This window comes from Oncorhynchus tshawytscha, linkage group LG26, assembly GCF_018296145.1.
Source record: "Oncorhynchus tshawytscha isolate Ot180627B linkage group LG26, Otsh_v2.0, whole genome shotgun sequence".
Lineage (NCBI taxonomy): Eukaryota > Metazoa > Chordata > Actinopteri > Salmoniformes > Salmonidae > Oncorhynchus > Oncorhynchus tshawytscha.
In genome coordinates, this window is record NC_056454.1 from 40,072,773 (window position 1) to 40,097,898 (window position 25,126).

The window sequence follows — 25,126 nt, forward strand, 5'->3', positions numbered from 1 at the left end:
TTGGCATGAATTATAAGATAGCTTCATTTTAGACAACAACAAAAAAAGAGCAGAACTCTTGTCAAAAATGTTCTCTTCAACCCAATCTTGATAAAGGTACTTTATGTTCTTAGTATGAAAAGGTATTGGCACACATCCAGGACAGCAGGAAGGTTTCTCATTGGGTGAAAACAGAAGTGCTCCTATAAGGCCCTGTAGCTTATATGTTTTATGGTGTGATCACTTTATAAAATGATGACAACTAAGACACTTTGAATGCAATTTATTGTTTCCAAAAGAGCGGTACAATAAGTGTTACATAGCACTTTCAAATCTGTCTTGAGTGTGGCGTGTTTAGCAAGGTAATGCTGTTCACAGTATATACAACTGACTGATACACAACTGGAACACAATAAAACCTCCCCTAACAGGATTACATTACGTACAATAAACAGTATTTAAAGATTACAACTTGTAAAATTAGCAATATACAAACAGGGCATAAAAGTTCAGAAATAGGTTATTGTTCAAAGTTTGGCTGTGACAGGCTGTTCATGCAGGAAGTAAAGTCAGGTTTCTATGAACCTCAAAATGCTCCAAAAATCAAACCACTGTAAGCTATAGATATTCTTCCATTCAGCTACTTGAACTGAATTTAATAAAAATAAACAAATTGACCGATTGGCATCTTCACTGGTATTTTGTCAAGATGACAATTCATGTTCTTTCCAAGCAAATCTCACATGCTGTGTTGTTAGAGGCATTGACCTGGGCCTGGTTTCCCAACATGCACTAGGTTTCATTTAGCTGTAAGTGGCTAAGAAATCAATTTGATGCTGCCCTGCCACACCGCTCATCTGTACGGAGGGCTGAGAGCCTCGAGCGAATGTTGTAACAGGTTTACTACAATGTATTTTATCACAGAGGCCTGTGAAATTGATACTTTTTCAAAAGATGCTTTTGGTAAACTGGGTCCTGCTCTTGTCAGATCTGCTCTTCTGTCATAAAATAATTGTTTTTTCCAAAGTCAGCAAAACTGAGGCTCAAGGTGTGCTTGTGTCAAATTGCATTCCCTCAGCATGAATGCATAATCTACCCTGACAAAGCTCTGCTAAGAGATCACCTCTGCAATTTATCACGTCAAATCGTCTGTGTGAAGCACTGTAGGGCCAGGAAAGAGGGATTATCCATACAAATCAACGGATGGCTTTGCCATTTGCTCACAACAGAAGAACACAATTACAGTGGTGCCATTGTAGATTCACACTTCTTTCTGTGACCATTTCACCCCAACCCACTTCCCTATTTACAACATTCAGATAACGTGATGAATACAGTACATTTGAAACAGTCCTTTAATGTATAAAAAAAGAGCAACACTGGATTGACTTAATCTCAACATACAAACACAGTAAAAATACAAAGCATTAACAAACTTCATCAGTCATATATAGGCTACACTTTATCCCCACCCCAACAGCAAACTGAAAACTCAGGAAGGAAGCAATGCTTTATGTTAGATGAGTGTGAGATGAATCTGGGCATTCACATTGAAGATAGTTTTTGAAATTCCAATGTGTTGATTTGTTTTTCATGGTTCACCCAGATTGAATATATTTAGATTCCCGATGCGGCCTCCTGAATACAAAAAGAGTAACAAACTAGGATTTTGGTACTGATTATTTCCACAGATCAAGTTTTGTATTGAGATATTACCGGCTGAACAATAGTGTTCTGGTGTCTAAAATGAATTCTTATTCATAAAGCACAATGAATAAAAACTAAAATAAATGCATTTACTGTACTGTGACGTTACACATGACATATTACCTAACAAAAAGAAAACAGCTTTCGGTGCATCATGGTGTTGCTGCCTTTTCTACAAGGAAAAATATAACAAGTTTAAAAAATGATACATTTCACAGGCCTCTGTGATAAAATACATTTGTAGTAAACCTGTTACAACGTTCACTCGAGGATTTTACAACCACTTGGGGCTCTCAGTCATCTGTACAGATGAGTGGTGTGGCAGGAAACATCAAATTGATTTCTTAGCCATTTACAGCCAAATGAAACCTAGAGCAATAATTGAAGTGATATATCTTGTGGGTCCGTAATAACTTCAAACAGGCTGTCCACTTGTCTGTCTAGAAAAGGCACTCTGTGCGGGTTCGGACTCTACCGGATGCATCTGATTTTCAGGGGGAATGGAAAGAGAGCCTGTGACGACACTTCCGTTTTCAGACGTTAACAAGCCGACACTCCATCTTAACTCCTCCTCCACATTTACAGGATTGGTTCAACAGTGCAGAAGAGAACCTCTCCTGACAGTTTCTTTTTCTCGTCAGGACCAGAAAGAGAGAAACGTCTGCTACGTTAGGTTAACAAAACCTAAAGATGAGCAGAGGAGTTTAAAAAAGGCCTTTTATCAGCTGGCATTGTGATAAGCCTGGTAAGCTAAAGGAATATAGATGTACTGTATGTTGGTTACATTTTATGTACTGCAGTGTATGATACAAATATGTAAATCTATATTGGTTTCATATTATGCATAAGATTTTTTTCTCCCAAATCAATAGAAATATCATAGCAAAATCTACACATGCTGTAGGCTCCATGTACAGTAATAATATCAAAAAGAAAAATAACTCATATGTAATACAATATGGTACTACTTTATCCAATCATAAACAGAACACAAAGTATGTGACGTTGGAAGATGGATCCCAAGTCCTATGTAACCCTAGTAACGTATTATGTCATATGTAATCATATGTATGCATGTACAGTCATTCACTCACTGTAAATATGTGTATGTATCTATGCCGGAGATAACAAAATGATCTATTCCAGCAAGATATACTTGGGTGAATTTCAGGCTGTGGAGTGTACTGACAATTGGTTCCTATCTGCAGATATTAATGTGTTTCCTTTAGTAGTTATATGGGATCCAAATTCCACCGCCACCCAGCAACAACCTACATCTTTAGAGTGTAACAAAAGTTTATAAAATCTCAGATATCAACAAGTAACAAAGGGAAAAAAACACCCAAGACAGTTGAAATGGAAGATGACTGAGTTGATGGGTTATCTTGATCATGGAGGTTTAACTCAAAACAACATGATCTGATCTCATCTGATCTACTGTGCAAAGCAATCTCATATACATGTCCTAACGGACTCCAATACCAGGGTTCTAGAGGCTGTCTTGACTTCCTTGTTTTGACCTCCTCTTGAGCTTATTGGACAGTCAGACACTAACCCTCTTGTTTGATTGGCTAACCATTGTTAGTGATTACATAAGAGGCTTCGGGTTAATAAAAAAATGACTAACATTGTGGGAAGTCTGTGACTTGACTTCCCAGTAAACAAACCCCAAACAAGAAGCTTGAATAGTGTAAGAGTTAGTGTTTTGTTTCATCACGTTATCTCTGGATCCACAACTGACACATGAATCCTCATCTTTCGTGTTCCACGATGTGATAATATTGAGACAAGTTGAGAGAGAAGATAAAAGAAAAGGTGGATAACAAGTGAGCGGGAGAAGAAGGAGTGGAAGCAAGAGGATGTGAGAGAGAAGACATGGTGAAAATAGATTGGATGGATGGGAGATTGGGGGACGTATTGGCTGGGGTGGTTGTGTTTACCTACAAAACTACAATTCCCACAAAGCACTGTCCGTCACTGATCTCCCGTCCATCAATCCATTTTCATTCTGTCTTCTCTCTCACATCCTCTTGCTTCTGATGTCAGGGGTCATGCCTGGGGGCAAACGCTTGGCAGAGTCTGTACAGGTCGGTGAGCAGTCTGATGGGGTAGTTTGGGGCTATTCAGATTTATGGCAGTACAGGTCTTTAAGTGCTTTCAGTTCCTCTATCAGGGTTTTGTTCTGGTTTTCCAGCACAGCCACGCGGTTCTCCAGACACTTGACATACTCCTTCTTCTTCCTGCGACACTCGCGGGCCGCCTCTCTGTGTGGCACAACAAGGACCAAGACACAGTCAGGGAAACCTCCGGCTATTGGCTCAGTTAGTATGGGATGGTACACAGCATCTCTCTAGGATCTTGGTTACACTTTACTTAATGCAGACAGGTGTAGCGCTTTACTTGTAGCATGTATGAGCCCTTATAATGTTTGGCTAGATGGAGTTCCCAGTGGAGCATAACCAAAGAGAACCTCACTCTGACTGTATGTCCTTACCTGTTCTTCATGAGTCTGACCTCTCTCTTGCGGGTAACTTCTACCTCTGGGCCTCCCTGGCCAGACAGGGCAGGGGAGGAAGCCATGACCACCCCAGAGGTGATGGTGCTGTTGGGGACCGTGCGGATCTGGTAGGCCTGCACATCTCCAGACGCAGCTGGGGAACAATGGCATGATCCAGGAGGTGAAATATGGAACCATCTGTTAGAAATCTACTACATTGCAGTTGCAATGGATTACTGATATACAGATGACCTGGCACCCAGGATAACTACTCATTATCTCTTTTAGATGAGCTCAAACTGATTCCATTCAAACACACCGTTGTCTGTTTGTGAGTTAAGAGGTAAGGCCAGTGTCTGCACTACCACTCACCTTGCACTACCACCTGGTTGCTGGGCACCAGGATCTGCTGGCCGTCCGAGGTCTGGGCATACTGCAGGATGGTGGTGCCCTGCTGGGCGGCCGCAGCGTTAGACATGGTCAGGGTCTGCAGTCCCTGGACCGCGTCTGTTCCGTTATTGGCCAACTGGATTGCACCGCCTTGGGTGATGGCGACTGAGAGAGGAGAGGGAGGGGGAGGGAGAGATAGAAAGAAAGGGAGGGGGCGAGAGAATGCGAGAGAGAATGAGAGATATGAGAGAGAGAGTTTGTGAAAAAGGTTGCAACGTAAACAACTAAAGATCTTGCTTAAACTACCCTCTTACTGTAAATAAACTCTTTGTCAGTGACATTATTGAGTAAAAGAACGAAGGGTCAAAGGTAACGTACTGTACTGGCCACTGCTGGTCTGGTAGATAGGGCATGATGTGGGCATGGTAACCGTGGTGATGGCAGGCGCTAGGTCCTCCTCTGACTTCTCTTCCTCAATCCTGGGAACCCCCGGGGTGTCACCTGATGACAAGTCATTCAGGATCTTTCTGTTAGGGTCAGAGGGTCAAGACGTTAGATAAAACGCACACTAACCGTCGTCACAGTGCAGCATTATCACACAAACATCAAAGTGTACCTGTATGAGGGGCGTCGTGAGAGGATCTCTCTGCGTTTCTGAGAGTCAATCACACTGTCCACTGACTCCTGGGAGTCTTCACTCTCTGCTATGTTGGAGATCTGAAACAGTTCAATCAGGTGTGTTAGTGCTGTGCAATAATACTAGCTCCATCACAGTAGGTTCTTCTTGTGTCCTGTTGTGGTGGTCAGAGTTGTACCCAGGGTGCAAAGTTGGTGTATCTAAGCTAAAGTTGGTGTATCTAAGCTAAAGTTGGTGTATCTAAGCTAAAGTTGTAGGTATTTTTTTTTATCTTAATGAGACAAACCTCTACAAATAAAAGGTTAGATGAGAAGGTCTACTCACCTGAACAGTCTGGACCTGTGGTGACTGTATGACCGAGGGCTGAGCAGCCTGGATGACCCCGTGAACCTGGACCGTCTGACCGTTGGGCAGCTGCACCAGGGTGACCGTAGGACCACTGGACGTGGCGTGGCCCGCTGCCATGGAAACCTGCAAAGCATAAACATAATCCTGCTGTCCAGGGGGGACACACCTATGACTAGAACCCCCGAGTCTCTCCTAGTATGGAAAAACTTGGGGTTTTCTGGGCCATACTACGTACGTTTATAAAATACATAATTTTGTGTCTGTATGGGTACAGTTGAAGTCAGAAGTTTAAATACACCTTAGCCAAATACATTTAAACACAGTTTTTCACAATTCCTGACAATTAATCCTAGTAAAAATCCCCTGTCTTAGGTCAATTAGGATCAACACTTTATTTTAAGAATGTGAAATGTCAGAATAAAAGTAGAGAGAATGATTTATTTCAGCTTTTATTTCTATCATCACATTCCCAGTGGGTCAGAAGTTTACATACACTTAATTAGTATTTGGTAGCATTGCCTTTAAATTGTTTAACTTGTGTCAAACGTTTCAGGTAGCCTTCCACAAGCTTCCTACAATAAGTTGGGTGAATTTTGGCCCATTCCTCCTGACAGAGCTGGTGTAACTGAGTCAGTTTTGTAGGACTCCTTGCTCGCACACGTTTTTTCAGTTCTGCCCACAAATGTTCTATAGGATTGAGGTCAGGGCTTTGTGATGGCCACTCCAACACCTTGACTTTGTTGTCCTTAAGCCATATTGCCACAACTTTGGAAGTATGCTTGGGCTCATTGTCCATTTGGAAGACCCATTTGCGACCAAGCTTTAACTTCCTGACTGATGTCTTGAGATATTGCTTCAATATATCCACATAATTCTCCATCCTCATGATGCCATCTATTTTGTGAAGTGCACCAGTCCCTCCTGCAGCAAAGCACCCCCACAACATGATGCTGCCACCCCCGTGCTTCACGGTTGGGATGGAGTTCTTCGGCTTGCAAGCCTCCCCCTTTTTCCTCCAAACATAACGATGTTCATTATGGCCAAACAGTTCTATTTTTATTTCATTAAACCAGAGGACATTTCTCCAAAAAGTACAATCTTTGTCCCCATGTGCAGTTGCAAACCGTAGTCTGGCTTTTATGGCGGTTTTGAAGCAGTGGCTTCTTCCTTGCTGAGTGGCCTTTCAGGTTATGTCGATATAGGACTCGTTTTACTGTGGATATAGATACGTTTGTACCTGTTTCCTCCAGCATCTTCACAAGGTCCTTTGCTGTTGTTCTGGGATTGATTTGCACTTTTCCCACCAAAGTACGTTTATCTCTAGGAGACAGAACACGTCTCTTTCCTGAGCGGTATGATGGCTGCGTGGTCCCATGGTGTTTATACTTGCGTACTATTGTTTGTACAGATGAATGTGGTACCTTCAGGCGTTTGGAAATTGCTCCCAAGGATGAACCAGACATGTGGAGGTCTACAATTTTCTTTCTGAGGTCTTGGCTGATTTCTTTAGATTTTCCCATGATGTCAAGCAAAGAGGTACTGCGTTTGAAGGTAGGCCTTGAAATACAGCCACACCTCCAATTGACTCAAATTAAGCCAATTAGCCTATCAGAAGCTTCTAAAGCCATGACATCATTTTCTAGAATTTTCCAAGCTGTTTAAAGGCACAGTGAACTTAGTGCATGTAAACTTCTGACCCACTGGAATTGTGATACAGTGAAGTGTAATAATCTGTCTGTAAACAATTGTTGGAAAAATGACTTGTGTCATACACAAAGTAGATGTCCTAACCGACTTGCCAAAACGATAGTTTGTTAACAAAAATGTGTGGAGTGGTTGAAAAACGAGTTTTAATTACACCAACCTAAATGTATGTAAACTTCCGACATCAACTGTACGAATTTCTTGTGTGTATGAGAATGGAACGGTAGTGTGAGTGATGTAAGTATGTACAGTATATTCTGTGACATCCTACTGTCTCGGCTTGGTCACCTGGCCATTTTACTGTCTCCTGCTTGCATTCCAGCCATTACAATGAGCCATCCCCCTATAGCTCCTCCCACCAGCCTCCTCTGGTAGGTGACCAGATTTCTAGTACAACAGGGTCATGCTGATTACTGTCTCTCTGTCAGTCATAGATCTCTGCCGTGTGTGTGGAGTGTCAGCACATACCCTATCAGTCAGTGAGTATGTAGTAGTGTGTAGCAGCAGTATGTGGTAGATGTAGCAGTGTGTGGTAGAGAGACAGGGAGGCAGTGTAGACTAACCTGTGAGTGGTAGTAGTGATGAGGTACTATACCAGTATGTGGCAGGGTACTAACCTGTGAGTGGTAGTAGTGATGAGGTGCTGTACCAGTATGTGGCAGGGTACTAACCTGTGAGTGGTAGTAGTGATGAGGTGCTGTACCAGTATGTGGTAGATGTAGCAGTGTGTGGTAGAGAGACAGGGAGGCAGTGTAGACTAACCTGTGAGTGGTAGTAGTGATGAGGTACTATACCAGTATGTGGCAGGGTACTAACCTGTGAGTGGTAGTAGTGATGAGGTGCTGTACCAGTATGTGGCAGGGTACTAACCTGTGAGTGGTAGTAGTGATGAGGTGCTGTACCAGTATGTGGCAGGGTACTAACCTGTGAGTGGTAGTAGTGATGAGGTGCTGTACCAGTATGTGGCAGGGTACTAACCTGTGAGTGGTAGTAGTGATGAGGTACTATACCAGTATGTGGCAGGGTACTAACCTGTGAGTGGTAGTAGTGATGAGGTGCTGTACCAGTATGTGGCAGGGTACTAACCTGTGAGTGGTAGTAGTGATGAGGTGCTGTACCAGTATGTGGCAGGGTACTAACCTGTGAGTGGTGGTAGTGATGAGGTGCTGTACCAGTATGTGGCAGGGTACTAACCTGTGAGTGGTAGTAGTGATGAGGTGCTGTACCAGTATGTGGCAGGGTACTAACCTGTGAGTGGTAGTAGTGATGAGGTGCTGTACCAGTATGTGGCAGGGTACTAACCTGTGAGTGGGCGATCTGTTGGCTGTCTGTCTCTGACACGGCTGTGTCTCCTCCCTGCTGAACCTCTGCTGCCGACTCCATGGTCATCGACTTAGCTGTTGGGGAAAAGGGGAGCGGAGTACAAGAGGGTTACAGAAGACTTTCTGATGCATATCTTATGATCAACAAGGAGAAAAATCACAGTAATGCTAATGATCCTTTCAGCTGGTTTTTATTGACAAAATGGTAGTAGCCTTACTGCTTAGTAGTATTTTCTACAAGTAAATATTCTGAAGACTTCAACACAATTGATAGTTAATTGGTATTATCATGTAATATCACATTGTGATAAATGCATGTCATTAATCTTCCTGTAGAGTTCATCAGTCAGTGGAAAGCTTCTCTCTGTCTGTTAGCCAAGTGTTTGTTTGTACACATCCATATAAAACTACGACCACAGATGTCCTTACAGTTTTTATGAATAAAGTAGCTAATAACTGAAATAAGACGTGTATAATGAGTCTGTTTATAACTGACAGAGTTGTATATGACTTGTGTCACTTAAATGTCAACATGATAGCTTGTACCTTCTGTGAAGTACAGCAGGGCGAAGCCACTTCTCACAGATGTGACTGAGAGGTCGAGTGAAGGTTAATATGACACCGTCACAGACAGCACTCAAAGCTTTTCCTGAGCTTCATCATAGTCTTCGACACTGAGTATACTTAAGCAATAAGGCCTGGGGGTGTGGTATATGGCCAATATACCATGACTACGGGCTGTTCTTAATCAAGACGCAACGCAGAGGGCCTGGATACAGCCCTTAGCCATGATATATTGGTCATATACCACAAACCCTGAAGTGCCTTATTGCTATTATAAACTGGTTACCAGAGCAGTACAAATAAATGTTGTCTCATACCCAAGGTATATGATCTGATATATTCAATGACGGACAGCCAATCAGCATTCAGGGCTCGACCCACACAGTTTATAAAAAAACATTAAGATGCTTTTCCCATGACACAGACTGACCAGGTGAAAGCTATGATCCCTTGTTGAGGTCACTTGTTAAATCCACTTCAAATCAGTGTAGATGAAGGGGAGGAGACAGATTAAATAAAAGAGTGTTACGTCTTGAGACAATAGAGACATGGATTGTGCATGTGTGTGCCATTCAGAGGGTGAATGGGCAAGATACAGGATTTTGAAGTACCTTTAAACGGTATATGCTGCTGGGTTTTTCACGCTCAGCTGTTGCCCATGTGTGTGTCACGAACTGTCTCCCACCCAAATTACATCCAGGCAACTTGACACAACATGGGCCAGCATCCCTGTGGAATGCTTTCGACACAGGGATATATATGTATATATATATATATATATGTATATATATCAGGAAGTTGTGCTTCATGTTTTGTACACTCAGTGTATATACTGTAAATATACAGTATGTGTAAGTGAGGGAGTTAGGGCAACCCTTTGACAATGTCATTTATTTTAGGAATGTCCTGAGACAACCACTGGAAAACTGACGCCATGATTACAAAAACCTTCCATTCTGGCTGAGGAATACCTTAGAGACCAACACTGTAGTGGAGTGAGGAAGTGGACAATTTCTGGGTTATAAACACATGAGCGCATCACACTACAGGTCTTCGCAGATCCACCTATACCCGAGAGGGTTCGGATCAAGAATTCTAAATAATGTCACGGGCCTGGGTCTGATGTGATTGTCATGGGTCTCGGGTATGTGTGATTTCAAATGACTTGTTCGGATGTACCAATATAGATCCAAATGTGACTGCTTCAGTAGACAGAGAAAGAGAACAATGGTATAATTTATGCTACTGCTCTTTGCTTTTCATGAGAGTGGCGCGTGTAGCTTGTTGTTGTTATTGGCCAATCATAGGTCATCAAAGCAGCAATAGGCTACAGCCATAGAGCCTCGCACCATGTTAAAGGAGAAGGACAGGCTACAACGACCAAGAGCCAACAGGTAGGCTGCTACTTAATATTCTGAATGGAGTTGTTGTTGTTTGTAACTGTAGGATGAGAAAGTGCATGCAGCCTCAGTTATCCTAAAACAAATTACTTTTCTACTGCTTCCCTCCCTCCTAGCTATCTAGCTAGCTTATCTAACTTTTCTACTGCTTTCCTCCCTCCTAGCTATCTAGCTAGCTTATCTAACTTTTCTACTGCTTTCCTCCCTCCTAGCTATCTAGCTAGCTTATCTAACTTTTCCCAGATTGATGCAGTCAGGAAAGATTGGATTGGAATGGTTCTGGATCTAACCAGGTCTATATGGAACGGGTCTAGTTGTCCTCGGGTCCATTCAGAACATGTCTATATATACAACAACAAAATATGCATATTGGGTCCGGGTGGGAAAGACACAGGTCGATTTCAAAACGGGTTCAACTTGTTGGACCTGTGAAGACCTCTACATCTCTCACACACACACACGCACACACACACGCTCCCTGGAGAAGTCATTCATTTCATTGTGTCACTTTCCTCCCTGCAGTGTGTGTGTCTGGGCAGCTGACATTTCCCCCAGTCCTCTGGGGCACCTTGTTCAGCAGAAGACCTATAGATCCACCTAATGGCCACATCTGAAATTACACCCTATCCCCTATACAGTGCACTACTTTTGACCAGGGCCCCATAAGGATCATAGGGCTCTGGTCAAACATAGTGTGCCATTATTTATGCATCCCAATTTCTTCCTTTTCTGAACTTTTAGGCTTCAAAATGTTCACCAATAGGCAAGCTGCTGCTCGACTCCACGAGTCTGACCGACTCAGATACTTGGCAGGCATGCACACTGCGAGAAACCTAATAATCAACATGTCATGCATTGGCTTTGTCCCCTACAGGCCGTTTCTTCCCCTGCTTTCCAAAACCCTTTTCCCCCTTCTCTACCACTGTCTTGTCAACATGCCATGTCTCCAGACTAGTCAGAGAAATGATTCACCACACACGACACGACTGATGTGTTGTGACTTGTTGTGCTGCCAGTCTGGTTTGCCATCCCAACAGAGCTAGTTCTGTCAGAGAATTCCATGTTGGAAATCCACCTATTGCCAGTGAGCGTTGGCTGGCTGTTAGACATGGAAGTCTGGTTGTGGAGAGAGGGCCAGCAGCCACAAGCCCTCCTCTTCAGTGGTAAAGAAAGGTAATGGAAGAGGTGCCAGGTACAGACACAGGAAGAGAAACAGCCAAAGTCACTCACTCTGCCTTGTAAATCAAGTAGGCCAGCTGAAAAGTAAAAAATTGCTATTTTGTAAAAATTGCTATATTGCTAAATGTATGAAAACAAAAATGTGCTTTTTGGTCTTAATTTAAGGTTAGGCATTAGGGTTAGTAGTGTGGTTAAAGTTAGGCTTAAAATCAGATTTGATGACTTTGTGGCTGTGCTAGCTAGTGACCACTGCTGAGCTGGCTCCAGAACAAGATTCATGATGAAAAATGCCAACCTGCTAGAAGATATGTAGGCGCAAGTCAGACAATTTTTATCCCCATAATGCAACACAATTGAAAAGGGGACTTGACAAAAAGTGATCCTCTCGAAAGGGCACATTCAGTAGTGATGGGAAGTACGGCTCTTTTTATTGACTTGGTTCTTTTAGACTCTTTCAGTCAAAATAACTAATATTTCGACTTATTTGGTTAATTTGATTCAGTAATGCCCAGAACACGCTGGATCCCCTATCGGTGAACGATGAACTAAAAACTCAAAAGAATCATGATTCCTCAAGCCTCTCGTTCACCATATTGGAGCTCTCATCTTTATGCGATCTGACATCTGTGAGTGAAACGTATAAAACTGTGAGTGAAACTGTGATTGATAAGCATACAAATAAGGTTATTTTTTTAGACATTTGAAACGAAGTCTAGGTGCGTCCGCCACCGGAATAGATTATGAACGGAATGCCATTTTTTGACTGCCCCAGGAGAGAGATTTGCCAAATAAGCTATCATTTGCGAACTGCAGCAGCCACCCAACGATTCATTCGAGTTTGAGTGTTGAGCAGAGGCAGGCTATGCATGTTTTGGTTCAACAAAGCTGTGTCCATTGACAACATTCAATAATCAATTGACTGCATTCACTCTTGCACTGTGTGATCATTTATCAGCTCATGCATTTTCCCTCTCTATGCTGCCTGCAGCATGATCTATTTCTTTGCGCGCACATGACAGACAGTTGGTGGTCAGAGCAGATGCTGAGCCCAATGATTTAAATATACACACTAGATTACTATTTAGGGGTGCTGTGTTGAAGCCACAATGCCTCCATATTGGAACTACCCCACCATTGTGTTGAAGCCACCATGCCTCCAGCTTGGCACTCCCCCACCATTGTGTTGAAGCCACAATGCCTCCATCTTGGCTCTCCCACACCATTGTGTTGAAGCCACCAAGCCTCCAGCTTGGCTCTCCCACACCATTGTGTTGAAGCCACCATGCCTCCATCTTGGCTCTCCCACACCATTGTGTTGAAGCCACCATGCCTCCATCTTGGCTCTCCCACACCATTGTGTTGAAGCCACCATGCCTCCATCTTGGCTCTCCCACACCATTGTAAAAAATATTTGGGAAACTATAGAAATGTCTACATTCATTTTTGCCAGATGTATTCTATTATAGACACCTTAATGCATATTTCTAAAAACATCTTATATGACTAATGTTACTGTCTCCTCTACAACAACAACAAAAATACTTCAAGTTCATTTGGAAAGTATTCAGACCCCTTGACCTTTTTCCACGTGGTTACGTTACAGCCTCATTCTAAAATGGATTAAATAGTTTTTTCCCACCCTCGTCAATCTACACACAACACCCCATAATGACCACGCAAAAACTGTTTTTTTTCTTCTTTCCCCTCGCAGAATTTATAACAAATAAAACGGAAATATTACATTTACATAAGTATTCAGACCCTTCACTCAGTACTTTGTTGAAGCACTTTTTGCAGCGATTACAGCCTCGAGTCTTCTTGAGTATGATTCTACATGCTTGGCACCAGTGGTGTAAAGTAATTATGTAAAAATACTTTAAAGTACTACTTATGTCGTTTTTTGGGGGTATTTGTACTTTACTATTGATATTTTTTACAACTTTTACTTCACTACATTCCTAAAGAAAATAATCTACTTTTTACTCATACATTTTCCCTGACACCCAAAAGTAGTCGTTACATTTTGAATGCTTTGCAGGACAGGATAATTGTCTAATTCACACACTTATCAAGAGAACCTCCCTGGTCATCCCTACTGCCTCTGATCTGGAGGACTCACTAAGCACATGCTTTGTTTGTAAATGATGGTGTTAGTCTCCCAGTCCCCTGCCACTAAAAAACATCCCCACAGCATGATGCTGCCACCACCATGCTTCACAGTAGGGACGGTACCAGGTTTCCTCCAGTCTTGGTTTCATCAGACCAGAGAATGTTGTTTCTCATAGTCAGAGTCTTTTGGCAAACTACAAGCGGCTGTCATATGCCTTTTACTGAGGAGTGGCCTCCGTCCGGACAATTCCTTCAACCTCATGGCTTGGTTTTTGCTCTGACATGCACTGTGGCACCTTATATAGACAGGTGTTTGCCTTTCCAAATCATTTGAATTTACCACAGGTGGACTCCAATCAAGTTGTAGAAACAAGGATGATCAATGTAAACAGGATGCACCTGAGCTAAATTTGGAGTTTCATAGCAAACGGTCTGAATACTTATGTAAATAAGGTATTTCTGTTTTTTGCAAACATTTCTAAAAACCTGTTTTTGCTTTGTCATTATGGGGTATTGTGTGTAGATTGAAGAAAAACGTATTTAATCCATTTTAGAGTAAGGCTGTAACGTAACAAAATGTGGAAAAGGGGAAGGGGTCTGAATCATTTCCGAATGCACCGTAACTTTGTCCTCAAAACATTTAACTGAAAGTGTAGAATTCCATGTATTCCTATAGACGGGTTGGTTGTTTAGCAACAAAACTGAGGTGTGCGCAACTATTGGGCAAAACAGACTGTGGTCGGCTTAGATTGTTGACAACATGTAAACTAGATTTTGCATCCAATGTTTATTGAAAACATAAATAAACTTGCACAATGAGCACCTGCTGTGATTGTTATAGCAAATTGTAGCCATATTAGCATTAACATGAAATCAGTGAAAACACCTCTAAACAAGACATGTTATCAAGAACAAGATGAAACTGGTCACTTACGATTCCTCACATGACAGTTCCTTGTAATTGTTGGTAGCTACCTGGCCATCCGGAATGACAACAACTCACAGACTTCTGCCCTATTGAAGCGCGCACATGGTTTTCCCAACATCGTCAGCTAATCCATCTAGGAGGAGTGCAAATATGGCTGACCCGTGAAGAGGTAGAGGTAAAGATTTTTACAACTAACCCAAGATAGACCAGAGCCTGTCGTTTCCAATGGGAGGAAATTAATCATATTGGGCAGAACAAGCAAGGAGGTGGGTTGGGCCAAACACAAGCTAGTGAGATCCTATTGGTTGTATCATTTATTTGTATATTTCCGTTATAGCTGTGAAGTGCGTGTGCAATAACTCAATTCACCCTTCATTCCTTCTAAACGCAATTTTCAGAAACTTTGGCAAAGGGTAAAGTCTACAAAACGCAGTCCACTCTTTCTGTTACACATTCTAGTTTTGGAAACTGTATGGAGATCAAACGTTTCATCAATAAGAAAATTAGCAGAATGTCGGCCAAAATCCATCTCGCTCCATCTTCTCCCACTGCTGGCCATATTTGGAAGTGAGTGGAAACGCCAGCTGTATGCTTCAAATGTTTTACTCTGGTGAAATATCTGGTTTATTGGTCAATCTGTGGTAGTGGCATCACAATATGGCGACCGGAGTATGGGCGAGTGGGTATTTTGAAAGCGCCCTGCTATAGTTTAGACGGTTTTGATTGAGCTGTGTTTTTTTACTGCACAACTACCGTACATTGAGCTATTATACTGCACAAGTTTGGACTTCTGTTTTGAAGCCAGAGGATGAGTCTTAGTCGAATATAACTGCTAGTTTTACACAAATAATGGTACATTTTCAGTTAGAAAACTGATGATTGTTTATTTTGGATTAAAAGTATTGATGATGGGTGTACTGTTGCTTCATGCGTTGTATGAGTGTGCTTACTGTGACTGTATTGATGATGGGTGTACTGTTGCTTCATGCGTTGTATGAGTGTGCTTACTGTGACTGTCACCCTGATATCGGCTACTAGGTAGACTTCCCATGCCTTGTTGGACAGCTTGTTAAGTTGGAGAGAAGGGCTCTGTCCCCCCCTGTGTTGTTGTCATTCATTTATTATTTAACTAGGCAAGTTAAGTCAGTTAAGAACAAATTCTTATTTACAACGACGGCCTCCCGGGGAACAGTGGGGTTAACTGCCTTGTTCGGGCAGAACGTAGGGCCGGGCGATATGGCCAAAAGATATCACAGTATTTTTAATTTAAATTGGGCGGTATTTTTAGTTTTTGAATAATACATTTCTACATTTGCTTTATGAGTAGTGAGCGATCCCAGGGTGCTTTATGAGTAGTGAGCGATCCTAGGGTGCTTTATGAGTAGTGAGTGATCCCAGGGTGCTTTATGAGTAGTGAGCGATCCTAGGGTGCTTTATGAGTAGTGAGTGATCCTAGGGTGCTTTATGAGTAGTGAGTGATCCTAGGGTGCTTTATGAGTAGTGAGTGATCCTAGGGTGCTTTATGAGTAGTGAGTGATCCTAGGGTGCTTTATGAGTAGTGAGTGATCCTAGGGTGGCAACACATACATTCTAAGTGATTTCAATGGGGCTTTCTCCATTCTGATGGTTTTATACTGTTCAATTCAACACCTTTATAATTTCTTCATTTCCTGCACTCAATTGCAGTGGTGGAAAAAATATCAAATTTTCATACTTGAGTAAAAGTAAAGATACCTTAATAGAAAATGACTCCAGTGAAAGTCACCCAGTAAAATCCTATTTGAGTAAAAGTTCAAAAGTTTTTGTTTTTAAATGTACTTAAGTATCAAAAGTAAAATAATTTCCAATTCCTTACATTAAGCTAACCAAATGGCCACAATTTTCTTGTTTTTTATTTAAGGATAGCCAGCGACATTCTCCAACACTCAGACATAATTGACAAACAAAGCATTTGTGTTTAGTGATTCCATCAGATCAGAGTCAGTAGATGACCAGGGATGTCCTCTTGACAAGTGCGTGAATTGACCTGTCCGTCTAAGCATTCAAAATGTAACGGAATACTTTTAGGTGTCAGGGAAAATGTATGGAGTAAAAAGTGCACTATTTTCTTTAGGAATGTAGGAAAGTAAAAGTAAAAGTTGTCAAAAATAAAAAAAATAGTAAAGTAAAGCACAGATACCAAAAAATAAAATTACGTTAGTACTTGAAAGTATTTTTACTTAAGTACTTTACACCACTGCTCATTTGAGGTCATTTCCACACTGCCACGTAGGGCTGCACACTGCCACGTAGGGCTGCACGATATGGGCAAATCATCTAGGACTTCTTTTTAACCAAATGTTGCAATTGCGATTTGACTTGCGAATTAGAGCAAAACTGTTGGAATCATGGAAATAGAATGACTATTCTAATTCTATATTTAGAATATAATAGTGGGCACTTTGAATACAGTGTTGTTTGAGATGACAACGAATTCAAATGCCAGGGAAGAGTTACTGTGACAGGGTAGGAACTAAAGTGTTGATTAGTGTTTCCTAGGGGACCCTATAAGCTTTGGCGACATTGCATGTTTTCTCTTAGCTACTTCATGTAGCTAACCTATTCTTGCTTTGCATATTCCTCTTTGATTTAAGATACTGTTGCACAAACAACATACAGATTAGGTCTACACCATCACTGGTATTATCATGCTGTATTAAATAGCTACGTTTGCTCTGACTCAGTACATGTATTAGCTAGCTAGCTATTACCATTAGCGGCAAACAATTAGCGTCTCACAAGATTTAGGGCAACGTGCTAAGAAAAGACAAACTAGCTGTTTGCTGATGTAAGAAACACAAACTAATAGTGTCACTATAGAACGCTAGTGGATTTATATTAAGAAGCAAAGAGAAAACAGCATTGCTGTCATCAACACTGTTGCATGTGCTGCATTGACCATGATGGGTTGTTCGAGAACGAGTCGGCTCTAAGAGCCGGCTCTTGAAGATGAATGTTGAGAGCCGGCTCGCATATCAGAAGAGCCGAATCTATTTATTAAATTATTACAAAATTAAGATATGAATAATCAAAAGATTTAAATTCATAGAATTAACTAATTTAAAGAACGAAAAAATAAATAAAATATAGGCTTAAATGCTCAAGCTCACACACATCTGTTCTGACTGTCTGCTCAGACTAACAGCCTCACCTGTTGTTCCTGTCAATCAGACACCTAGTGTCAACCAATGAACCAAAGATGGGCAAGGGAGGGCCAAGCAAACTCACTCACAGTCACACACTTAGCAGCTGAGGCGAGAAAGGACAGCTGTGAAAAAAAACAGCTGGAAAATGAGTCGGAAGCACAGTAGCATTTGGATGCATTTTAAAAATGTAGACAATGTTAGAGCACAGTGTAGAATTTGCCAAAACATGGACCAGTTTATGCCAAAGCCTATGTCTGTAGCAAAACAAGGCCAAATTGATACGGCATTGGCTAAAATGATTGCCACCGATTTCCAGCCATTTTCGATCGTAGAGGACAGAGGTTTCAGAAATTATAGCAATAGTCTAAATCCAAAGTACACAATTCCAAGCAGGAAAACCCTTTTAAAATCACTTATTCCACAACTGTACGAGAGCACACAGGCTTCAGCGCAGGAAAGAGTACAAAAAGCTACTGCAGTTTGCCTTACCACTGACTGCTGGACATCAAGGGGTAACCACTACTTACATGTCAGTTACATGTCACTTCATTGAAGATTTTTCGATGTCTAGCTGTCTTCTGGACTGCTTTGAGTTCAGCGTCAGACACACCTCAGAGAACTTGGCAGAGGAACTGTTGAGAGTGGCCAGAGAATGGCAAGTAGATGGAAAAGGGGTCTGTTGTGTTAGCGACAATGCAGCGAACATAACCAAAGCTATGAACATTTTTAAATGGACCCATCATCCATGTCTTGCCCACACAATCAACCTGATTGTAAGAGATGCTCTGAAGGTGATGAAGCCCACTGTGGACAAAGTGAAAGCAGCTGTGGAATACTTCCACAGGAGCACAGTAGGTGCTGAAAAACTAAAGTCTACACAACACCAGATGGGGATGCCTGAGCTGAGGCCTTAACAAGATCCACAAGGTTGAATTCAACATTTTATAAGTTGAAGCAGTTTCTTGAGTCAAAGGATGCTATCATGTCTACCCTGGCCATTGCACCTGTTGATGCTCTGACCCAAGAGGAATGGGAGGTGGTGGAGGAGGTGTGCAGAGTCCTGGAACCTTTTGAGCAGGTCACTGTGGAGATCAGTGAAGTGGTACAGTAAGCAGCTATTACTACATCATTATTTAATCTAGTATTATATATGTATATGAGCAGTAGATGAGAATGTAGAATCAGTAGACAAAACATGAACCTGAACTAATAAGTTACTGTTCTCTCTTTCCAGCTATGTGACAGCCTCAAAAATGATACTCCTGTGTAAGGGTCTGCAGCCAATCACAGCCAGCCGCCAGAGAGAAGCAAATGTAACCATAGGACATGTGACAGAGTTGATGGACACCCTATGTTCATCAATGGACAGAAAGTTCCACACAATGAAATATAATCATGTGCCATCAGAAACCACTGCACTTGACCCCAGGTTTAAGAAGCTAGCCTTCAGTGATGCCAGAGCGATTGATGAGGCTCTTCAAAGAATAACCTCAGCAGCAGGGAGGGACAGCCCCAGCAGTCAGCTGGCTCAGGCACCAGGGCAACAGGAAGAAGAGGGATCAGATGGGGCAGAAGCACCAGCAGTAGTGCCACAAACGTCTGCTGTTTGACGAGAGAGCAACTGGGGATGCAGCTTGAAGGAATCCCTCAGTAGATGCCATAATGGAGGTCCGATCCTATTTGGAGGAGCCAGATCCTCTGAGCTGGTGAAAGAACAAAGCCTCTGTCTACCCATGGATTACTAAAGTCATGACAGGGAGACTCTGCATAGTGGCCACATCCGTTCCCTCTGAGAGGGTCTTCTCGAAAACGGGACAAATAACTACTGAGAGAAGAAACCGCATCAGCCCCTCGAAAGTGAATCTCTCGTAAAAGAAAAATCTGGTCAGCATTGCTGTGTGCTGCTGGTTATAACATGGCAGTAAAGAAGAAAGAGAAGAAGGACCAGTCTAATGTTTTCAGTGGGATGCTGCAGTTCTGCACATGATTTATTTTTTCTTTGATATGGTGCAATATTCTATTATCATGTTGTTCAGATTGTATTCGATTTGAATGGTTAGATTCATATGCACTTTTTTATATACATTAAAAAGTTATACTTTAAATGCAAATGTTTAATAGCATTATTTTTCATAACAAACCAATGCATTTCTAACTAAATACATTGTGGTTAAGGTAGAGTATGATTTAATTTAATAATTTGATTATAATTATTTTAACACCAATCATAGTCAAACTATGGCAAACTGTTTTTACTTGAAAAAAATACAAAACATTTTTTTCTAAAGAGCCGTTTGGGAGCAAAAGAGCGGGCTCTTTTGGGTGAGCTGAGCCGACTCACTGAAAAGAGCCGGAATGCCCATCACTACCATGCAGACTGAACGCTAGAGTCTCGTCTTCGGTTGAGGAACATCAAATGCGCTCCTTGAGTGACAGGGGGCGTGGCTAGGTCTGTGTTGAAAGTGGCGCAGAGAGAAAGAGAGATGACTTAAGTTGCGAAGTAAACTATAAAAATGGACATTGCACATGGCGTCTCACATTTAACAAAGCAAACATTCAAATACCGGTATAGAAGGTAAAGTAAATACCCAAATCGGTCCCTGCATAAATACTGGTATATAATAAAATACGATATACTGCCCCTTCCTATCAGAACGACACATTTTTACCTTGTCAGCTTGTGGATTTGATCCAGCAACCTTACGGTTACTGGCCCAACACTCAAACCACTAGGCTACCTGCCGCCTCATGACCTTTCCATTGATAGTAGACTATGTATCAACGTGACATCTACACGGTTATCAGTATTAGTTATTTCTTGTGTAGGCTGCTATCACGCTTGAAGTAAAATCACGCGAGAGGAAAAAAAATATGACCAAGTTAGCAACCGGCAGCAACACAACCTTGATACCCAGCAGGCATGGCTCCCGAGTGGAGGAGCAGTCAAAGGCACGGCATCTCAGTGGTAGAGGCGCCACTACAGACCTTGGTTCGAATCCAGGCTGTATCACAACCATAGGGTGGCGCACAATTGGCCCAGCGTCGTTCGGGTTAGGCTGTCATTGAAAATAAGAATTTGTCCCTTAACTACTTGCATAGTTATATAAATATTTTGAAGGCTGCAGGAATCACTTCAAGTAAAATGGCACGTCGATACAGCACTGGTCGCCTGCCTATCGTCTCGTCGCGCAGCCCAATCAGTCATGCAAAACGGTCAGAAGTGGCAACAAATCTGCCCAATTAGATGATTTGTTTTTCATACACCCACTCCGGCCGCCATATTGGACTGCAGCTACCCCATGCTTGGCCTCTCAATGGCCAACACATAGCATCAGCAATCCTGGGTTTATATACATAATTGACTGAGCCGGAGGAGCGCGTAATTGTGCTGTTCAATTCAATGCGGCCAGCAGGTCAAACGAACGACTAAAACGAACGAGTCACTCTGAAAAACGAAGCATATCTCTCAAGTCAGGAAAAAGTGGTTCATGAAGAACGAACCGTCCACGAACTGCACATCACTAGCAATCAGTAGATTAGAAAATAGGCTAAACTCAGTGACAAGGCAGAGAGCCACATGGAGAGTGGGTCCGACGCCTCTGTGTGACATACAATACATACATAGGTTACCATTGGTTTTACCTTTAGTTCAAGATCATTTAGGTCAACTTTTGGGAGCAATATGAAACAATATAATTCTGTATAATAAGTAAATATCCAAAATGGGCCTGCAAAAAAAACCAGTGGCCTGTGTTTGAGGTTTCGACTAGACTACACTTGCTTAAGATTGTTTTGGCAAACAACACGACTAGAAACAAATAGACTAGTATGACGGGCCATATTATTGTAGGGACATATTGTAGCGACCCAGGCATTTAGACACATAAACCACATCCAAATCTGGGCTCGTATCTAGGTTAATTTATTTTAGACAAGGCAAGCAACAACGCTCCTCCCCCCCCAAAATAGTTGATTTAACTAGAGGACAAAACCAAAAATACAAAAATGTCATAATTTCATATTATGGAGCCGATACATAATCTTGCACTTTAAGAATTGAAGTTCAAGAATACCCTGATTTTTCGTAACAAACATTATATAGCAGTCGAGTTTGGTTTAACCCCTACATTTTGTAGGCTACATGCAATCTAGACAGCTACCTTTTCATTGCTATTCTACAGGCTAGGCTGCTGGGCAAGACCAAATACGCGCAAATTAGCCTTCAATCTTTATAGGGACAGACTATGATTTCATGACAGGGCGAATTTGCTTGTAAAATCGCATCACATAATATGCAGTCCAAACAAGCAACGTCCCACTCGATCCTGCTGGCGGGCTAGCCTACTCCTCATTCCCTGTCTTTTTCCAGGCTACTCGCCGCCGCAGCAGCCTCCCCTCCCTCCATGTCTGCATGACTGCCTGTAACAAGCCCGCCGCCATGATCTCTTTGTCCCTCCGGGCCGAACCCGGACAGGTTATATGTTATTTGGGACGCGCCTTGTCTCTCTTCCTCCCGGACACTAGTCTTCTCTTACCGATACAGACTCCCTCCGTCACTCCCGGGCCCTCGGAGCTCCACTTTTATTCAGGCCGACACGTAAGAGACCGCGTCAGGCTACACCTCCGTCGCGTCACGGAGAACAACAACAGAGAACGAGAGGGAGGAAAATCAAATCGTCAGCGGCACAATCGAGAACAACCGAATGATAAGCGGAACAAGCCGAATGGCTGACGGAGTTAACCGAAGTGATCCCGAAAGTGAGCGGAAAACGAACATTTAGGCTAGACACGTTGCACGCAAACGCTGTCCAAATTGTATTCTTTCGGTTATAATGTAGCATATCTTTTTTATTTATTTATTTTTTTACATTTCGGGAGTTTACTCTGTAGCTACTAGTTGGCACCCGCCAAGTACAATTGTTGGGATGTGGCTACCTGTGGTTTGTATTTATTATTGATCTCAACTAAACAAAATGTAAAAAACAAGACTAATAATTGCTACCATTGACAGTGTAGGAACAGGGGTGTAGTGGTACCTGGAGCACAGGTACCGCTACTTTTTTCTATTTAAGAATACATGGAGCTGGTTAAACTATTTCTGGAACATTAATAAGGATAAATTCTAAATACATTTTGTTTAATTACCACTAACATTCAATGAAAAACAAAAGAAAGACAAACCAAATAAATATGTATAGCAGCCTAGATGTAACGGGCTTCCTCCTCTTCGTCTGAGGAGGAGTAAGGAGCAGACCAAAGCGCAGCGTGGTAAGGGTTCATGATGTAATCTTTAATGAAAACTAACTGAACACTGAAATACAAACCAATAACGTGAACTAATGAAAACCAAAACAGTACCGTGTGGACCAAACACCCACAAAGCAAAAATGAAACCCAGCCTACCTAAGTATGATTCTCAATCAGAGATAACTAATGACACCTGCCTCTGATTGAGAACCATACTAGGCCGAACACAAAAACCAACATAGAAAAACCAACATAGACTGCCCACCCCAACTCACGCCCTGACCATACTAAAACAAAGAATAAAATAACAGAACTATGGTCAGACCGTGACAGGTAAGGTAGGTAAGTAAATTAGGATTTCGTCCCTGTCTTTTCTCTGGCGGGGAGAATAATGAAAGACTGTAGGCTACATGTGTGCTCATTTAGTAAAGAATGATTCATTAGCATTTTACATTAGAGAACCAAATATAATAGCATAGCATAGTAGGCCTATAATGTTATTGTTACACCAAAAATAATTCCTGAGTAGGATGTCAGGTGTTGTTGCTGCCATGTTTGGCAGCCATTTGAGAGCCATGCATGCTGTCTTTACAATTGTCTGAGGTGTGGTTTTGGAGCTGATGGTGGGGGGGGGTTATTAATGTATTAATGTACATATAGGTACACAAATAATGGTTGGTGTTACTGTTTTTTTCTTAATGTCACTTCAAATGTGTGAAATAACTGTCAAGACAGCAAGAGGGCGGTATAAAACCACTATATTTGGGATTGCCTGGTTACTGACAACATACTTTCTGTCCAGGTGGGGGCAGCATATCACAGGATAAGGACCCGTGGTTTCCAGTCTCAACCTCCTGCTGCCTGTTCAAGTGGGGGGATGTAGCTTCTGCCGAGGATCTGTGAGTTTATCAAGGCAATTCTTTTTATAATCCTCCAGATGCTTGTTTCTACGTGTTTTATCTGTGTAATACTGCTTTACGGATACAAGACATAAAAAACTGCTTTTTATTGTGACATGAAACACATTGTTTGGGGAATTGACCCTGCCTCGTTAATGACCAACAGTGAATTTGCAGCTGTTTGGCTAAAACCTCAAAGGAGAAAAAAATACAATTTTGACCAAGAGGTGAAATGATCTTTTACAAGAGGGACTTAGTGGGCTTTAAATGCAGGAAAAAAAATCACAATCGCGCTAACTCAGTGATCACATACATACACACACAAGAATCAATAGAAGCATTTGGTCTATTACCATAAATACACTGTGCATCTGTGTTAGAATAATCAACTTTTTATCACCCCATGGTTGACATTTTGACAGCTAATAAATACTACATTTTGTTATATAGTGGATATGACACAATAGTAGATATATTCTATAGTATATATGTCACAATAGTAGATATACTATATCGTAGATATGGCACAATAGTAGATTTATTATATAGCAGATGTGTCACAATAGTATATATATTATATAGTAGATATATGTCACAATAGTAGACATATTATATAGTATATATTATATAGTAGATATGTCACAATAGTGTACAGATTATATAGTAGATGTGTCACAATAGTAGGTATTATATAGTAGATATGTCACAATAGTATATATTATATAGTATATATGTCACAATAGTGTACATATTATATAGTAGATATGTCACAATAGTATATATTATATAGTATATATGTCACAATAGTGTATATTATATAGTAGATATGTCACAATAGTAGCTATATTATATTGTAGATATGTCACAATAGAAAGAGATGCAGGGAGCCGCTTCTCTTTTTGTCCTCCACCCTGAATGAATGTGTGTCTAGTGCTCATGGAATGTGAGTGTGTGTGTGTGTGTCTGTACCCGGCTGTGTGTGTTTGCATGTGTGTGACTGTGAGTGTGTTTGTGTTCCCGGCTCTGTGAGT

At 41.7% G+C, this 25,126-nt stretch overlaps 1 protein-coding gene across 5 annotated transcripts; it reads right to left on the bottom strand.

The window, feature by feature from the left end:
• Positions 1-247: 247 nt before the first annotated feature.
• LOC112225620 (cyclic AMP-responsive element-binding protein 1) lies at positions 248-22,620 on the bottom strand. Of its 5 annotated transcripts, none has more exons than XM_024389729.2 (8): positions 22,485-22,620; positions 8,565-8,659; positions 5,535-5,681; positions 5,190-5,290; positions 4,952-5,100; positions 4,556-4,738; positions 4,181-4,337; positions 248-3,950 (listed from the first exon to the last, which is right to left on the bottom strand). In XM_024389729.2, the coding sequence occupies exons 2-8, from the start codon at positions 8,649-8,651 to the stop codon at positions 3,806-3,808; spliced, it is 969 nt and encodes a 322-aa protein (XP_024245497.1). In that variant the 5' UTR covers positions 8,652-8,659; positions 22,485-22,620; the 3' UTR covers positions 248-3,805. The 5 variants fall into 5 exon arrangements, with proteins under 5 accessions (XP_024245497.1, XP_024245496.1, XP_024245495.1 ...); XM_024389728.2 differs by having other exon boundaries at positions 5,535-5,702; XM_024389727.2 differs by having other exon boundaries at positions 5,535-5,705.
• Positions 22,621-25,126: the final 2,506 nt, after the last annotated feature.

Bases quoted from the DNA above. Each gene is read 5' to 3' on its own strand.
- LOC112225620 (XM_024389727.2), bottom strand. From the start codon at position 8,651: ATGACCATGGAGTCGGCAGCAGAGGTTCAGCAGGGAGGAGACACAGCC. The intron at 5,706-8,564 runs GTTAGTACCCTG...CCCCCTGGACAG, and splicing joins AACAGATCGCCCACTCACAG to CAGGATTATGTTTATGCTTT. The intron at 4,739-4,951 runs GTACGTTACCTT...CTCCTCTCTCAG, and splicing joins GACCAGCAGTGGCCAGTACA to TCGCCATCACCCAAGGCGGT.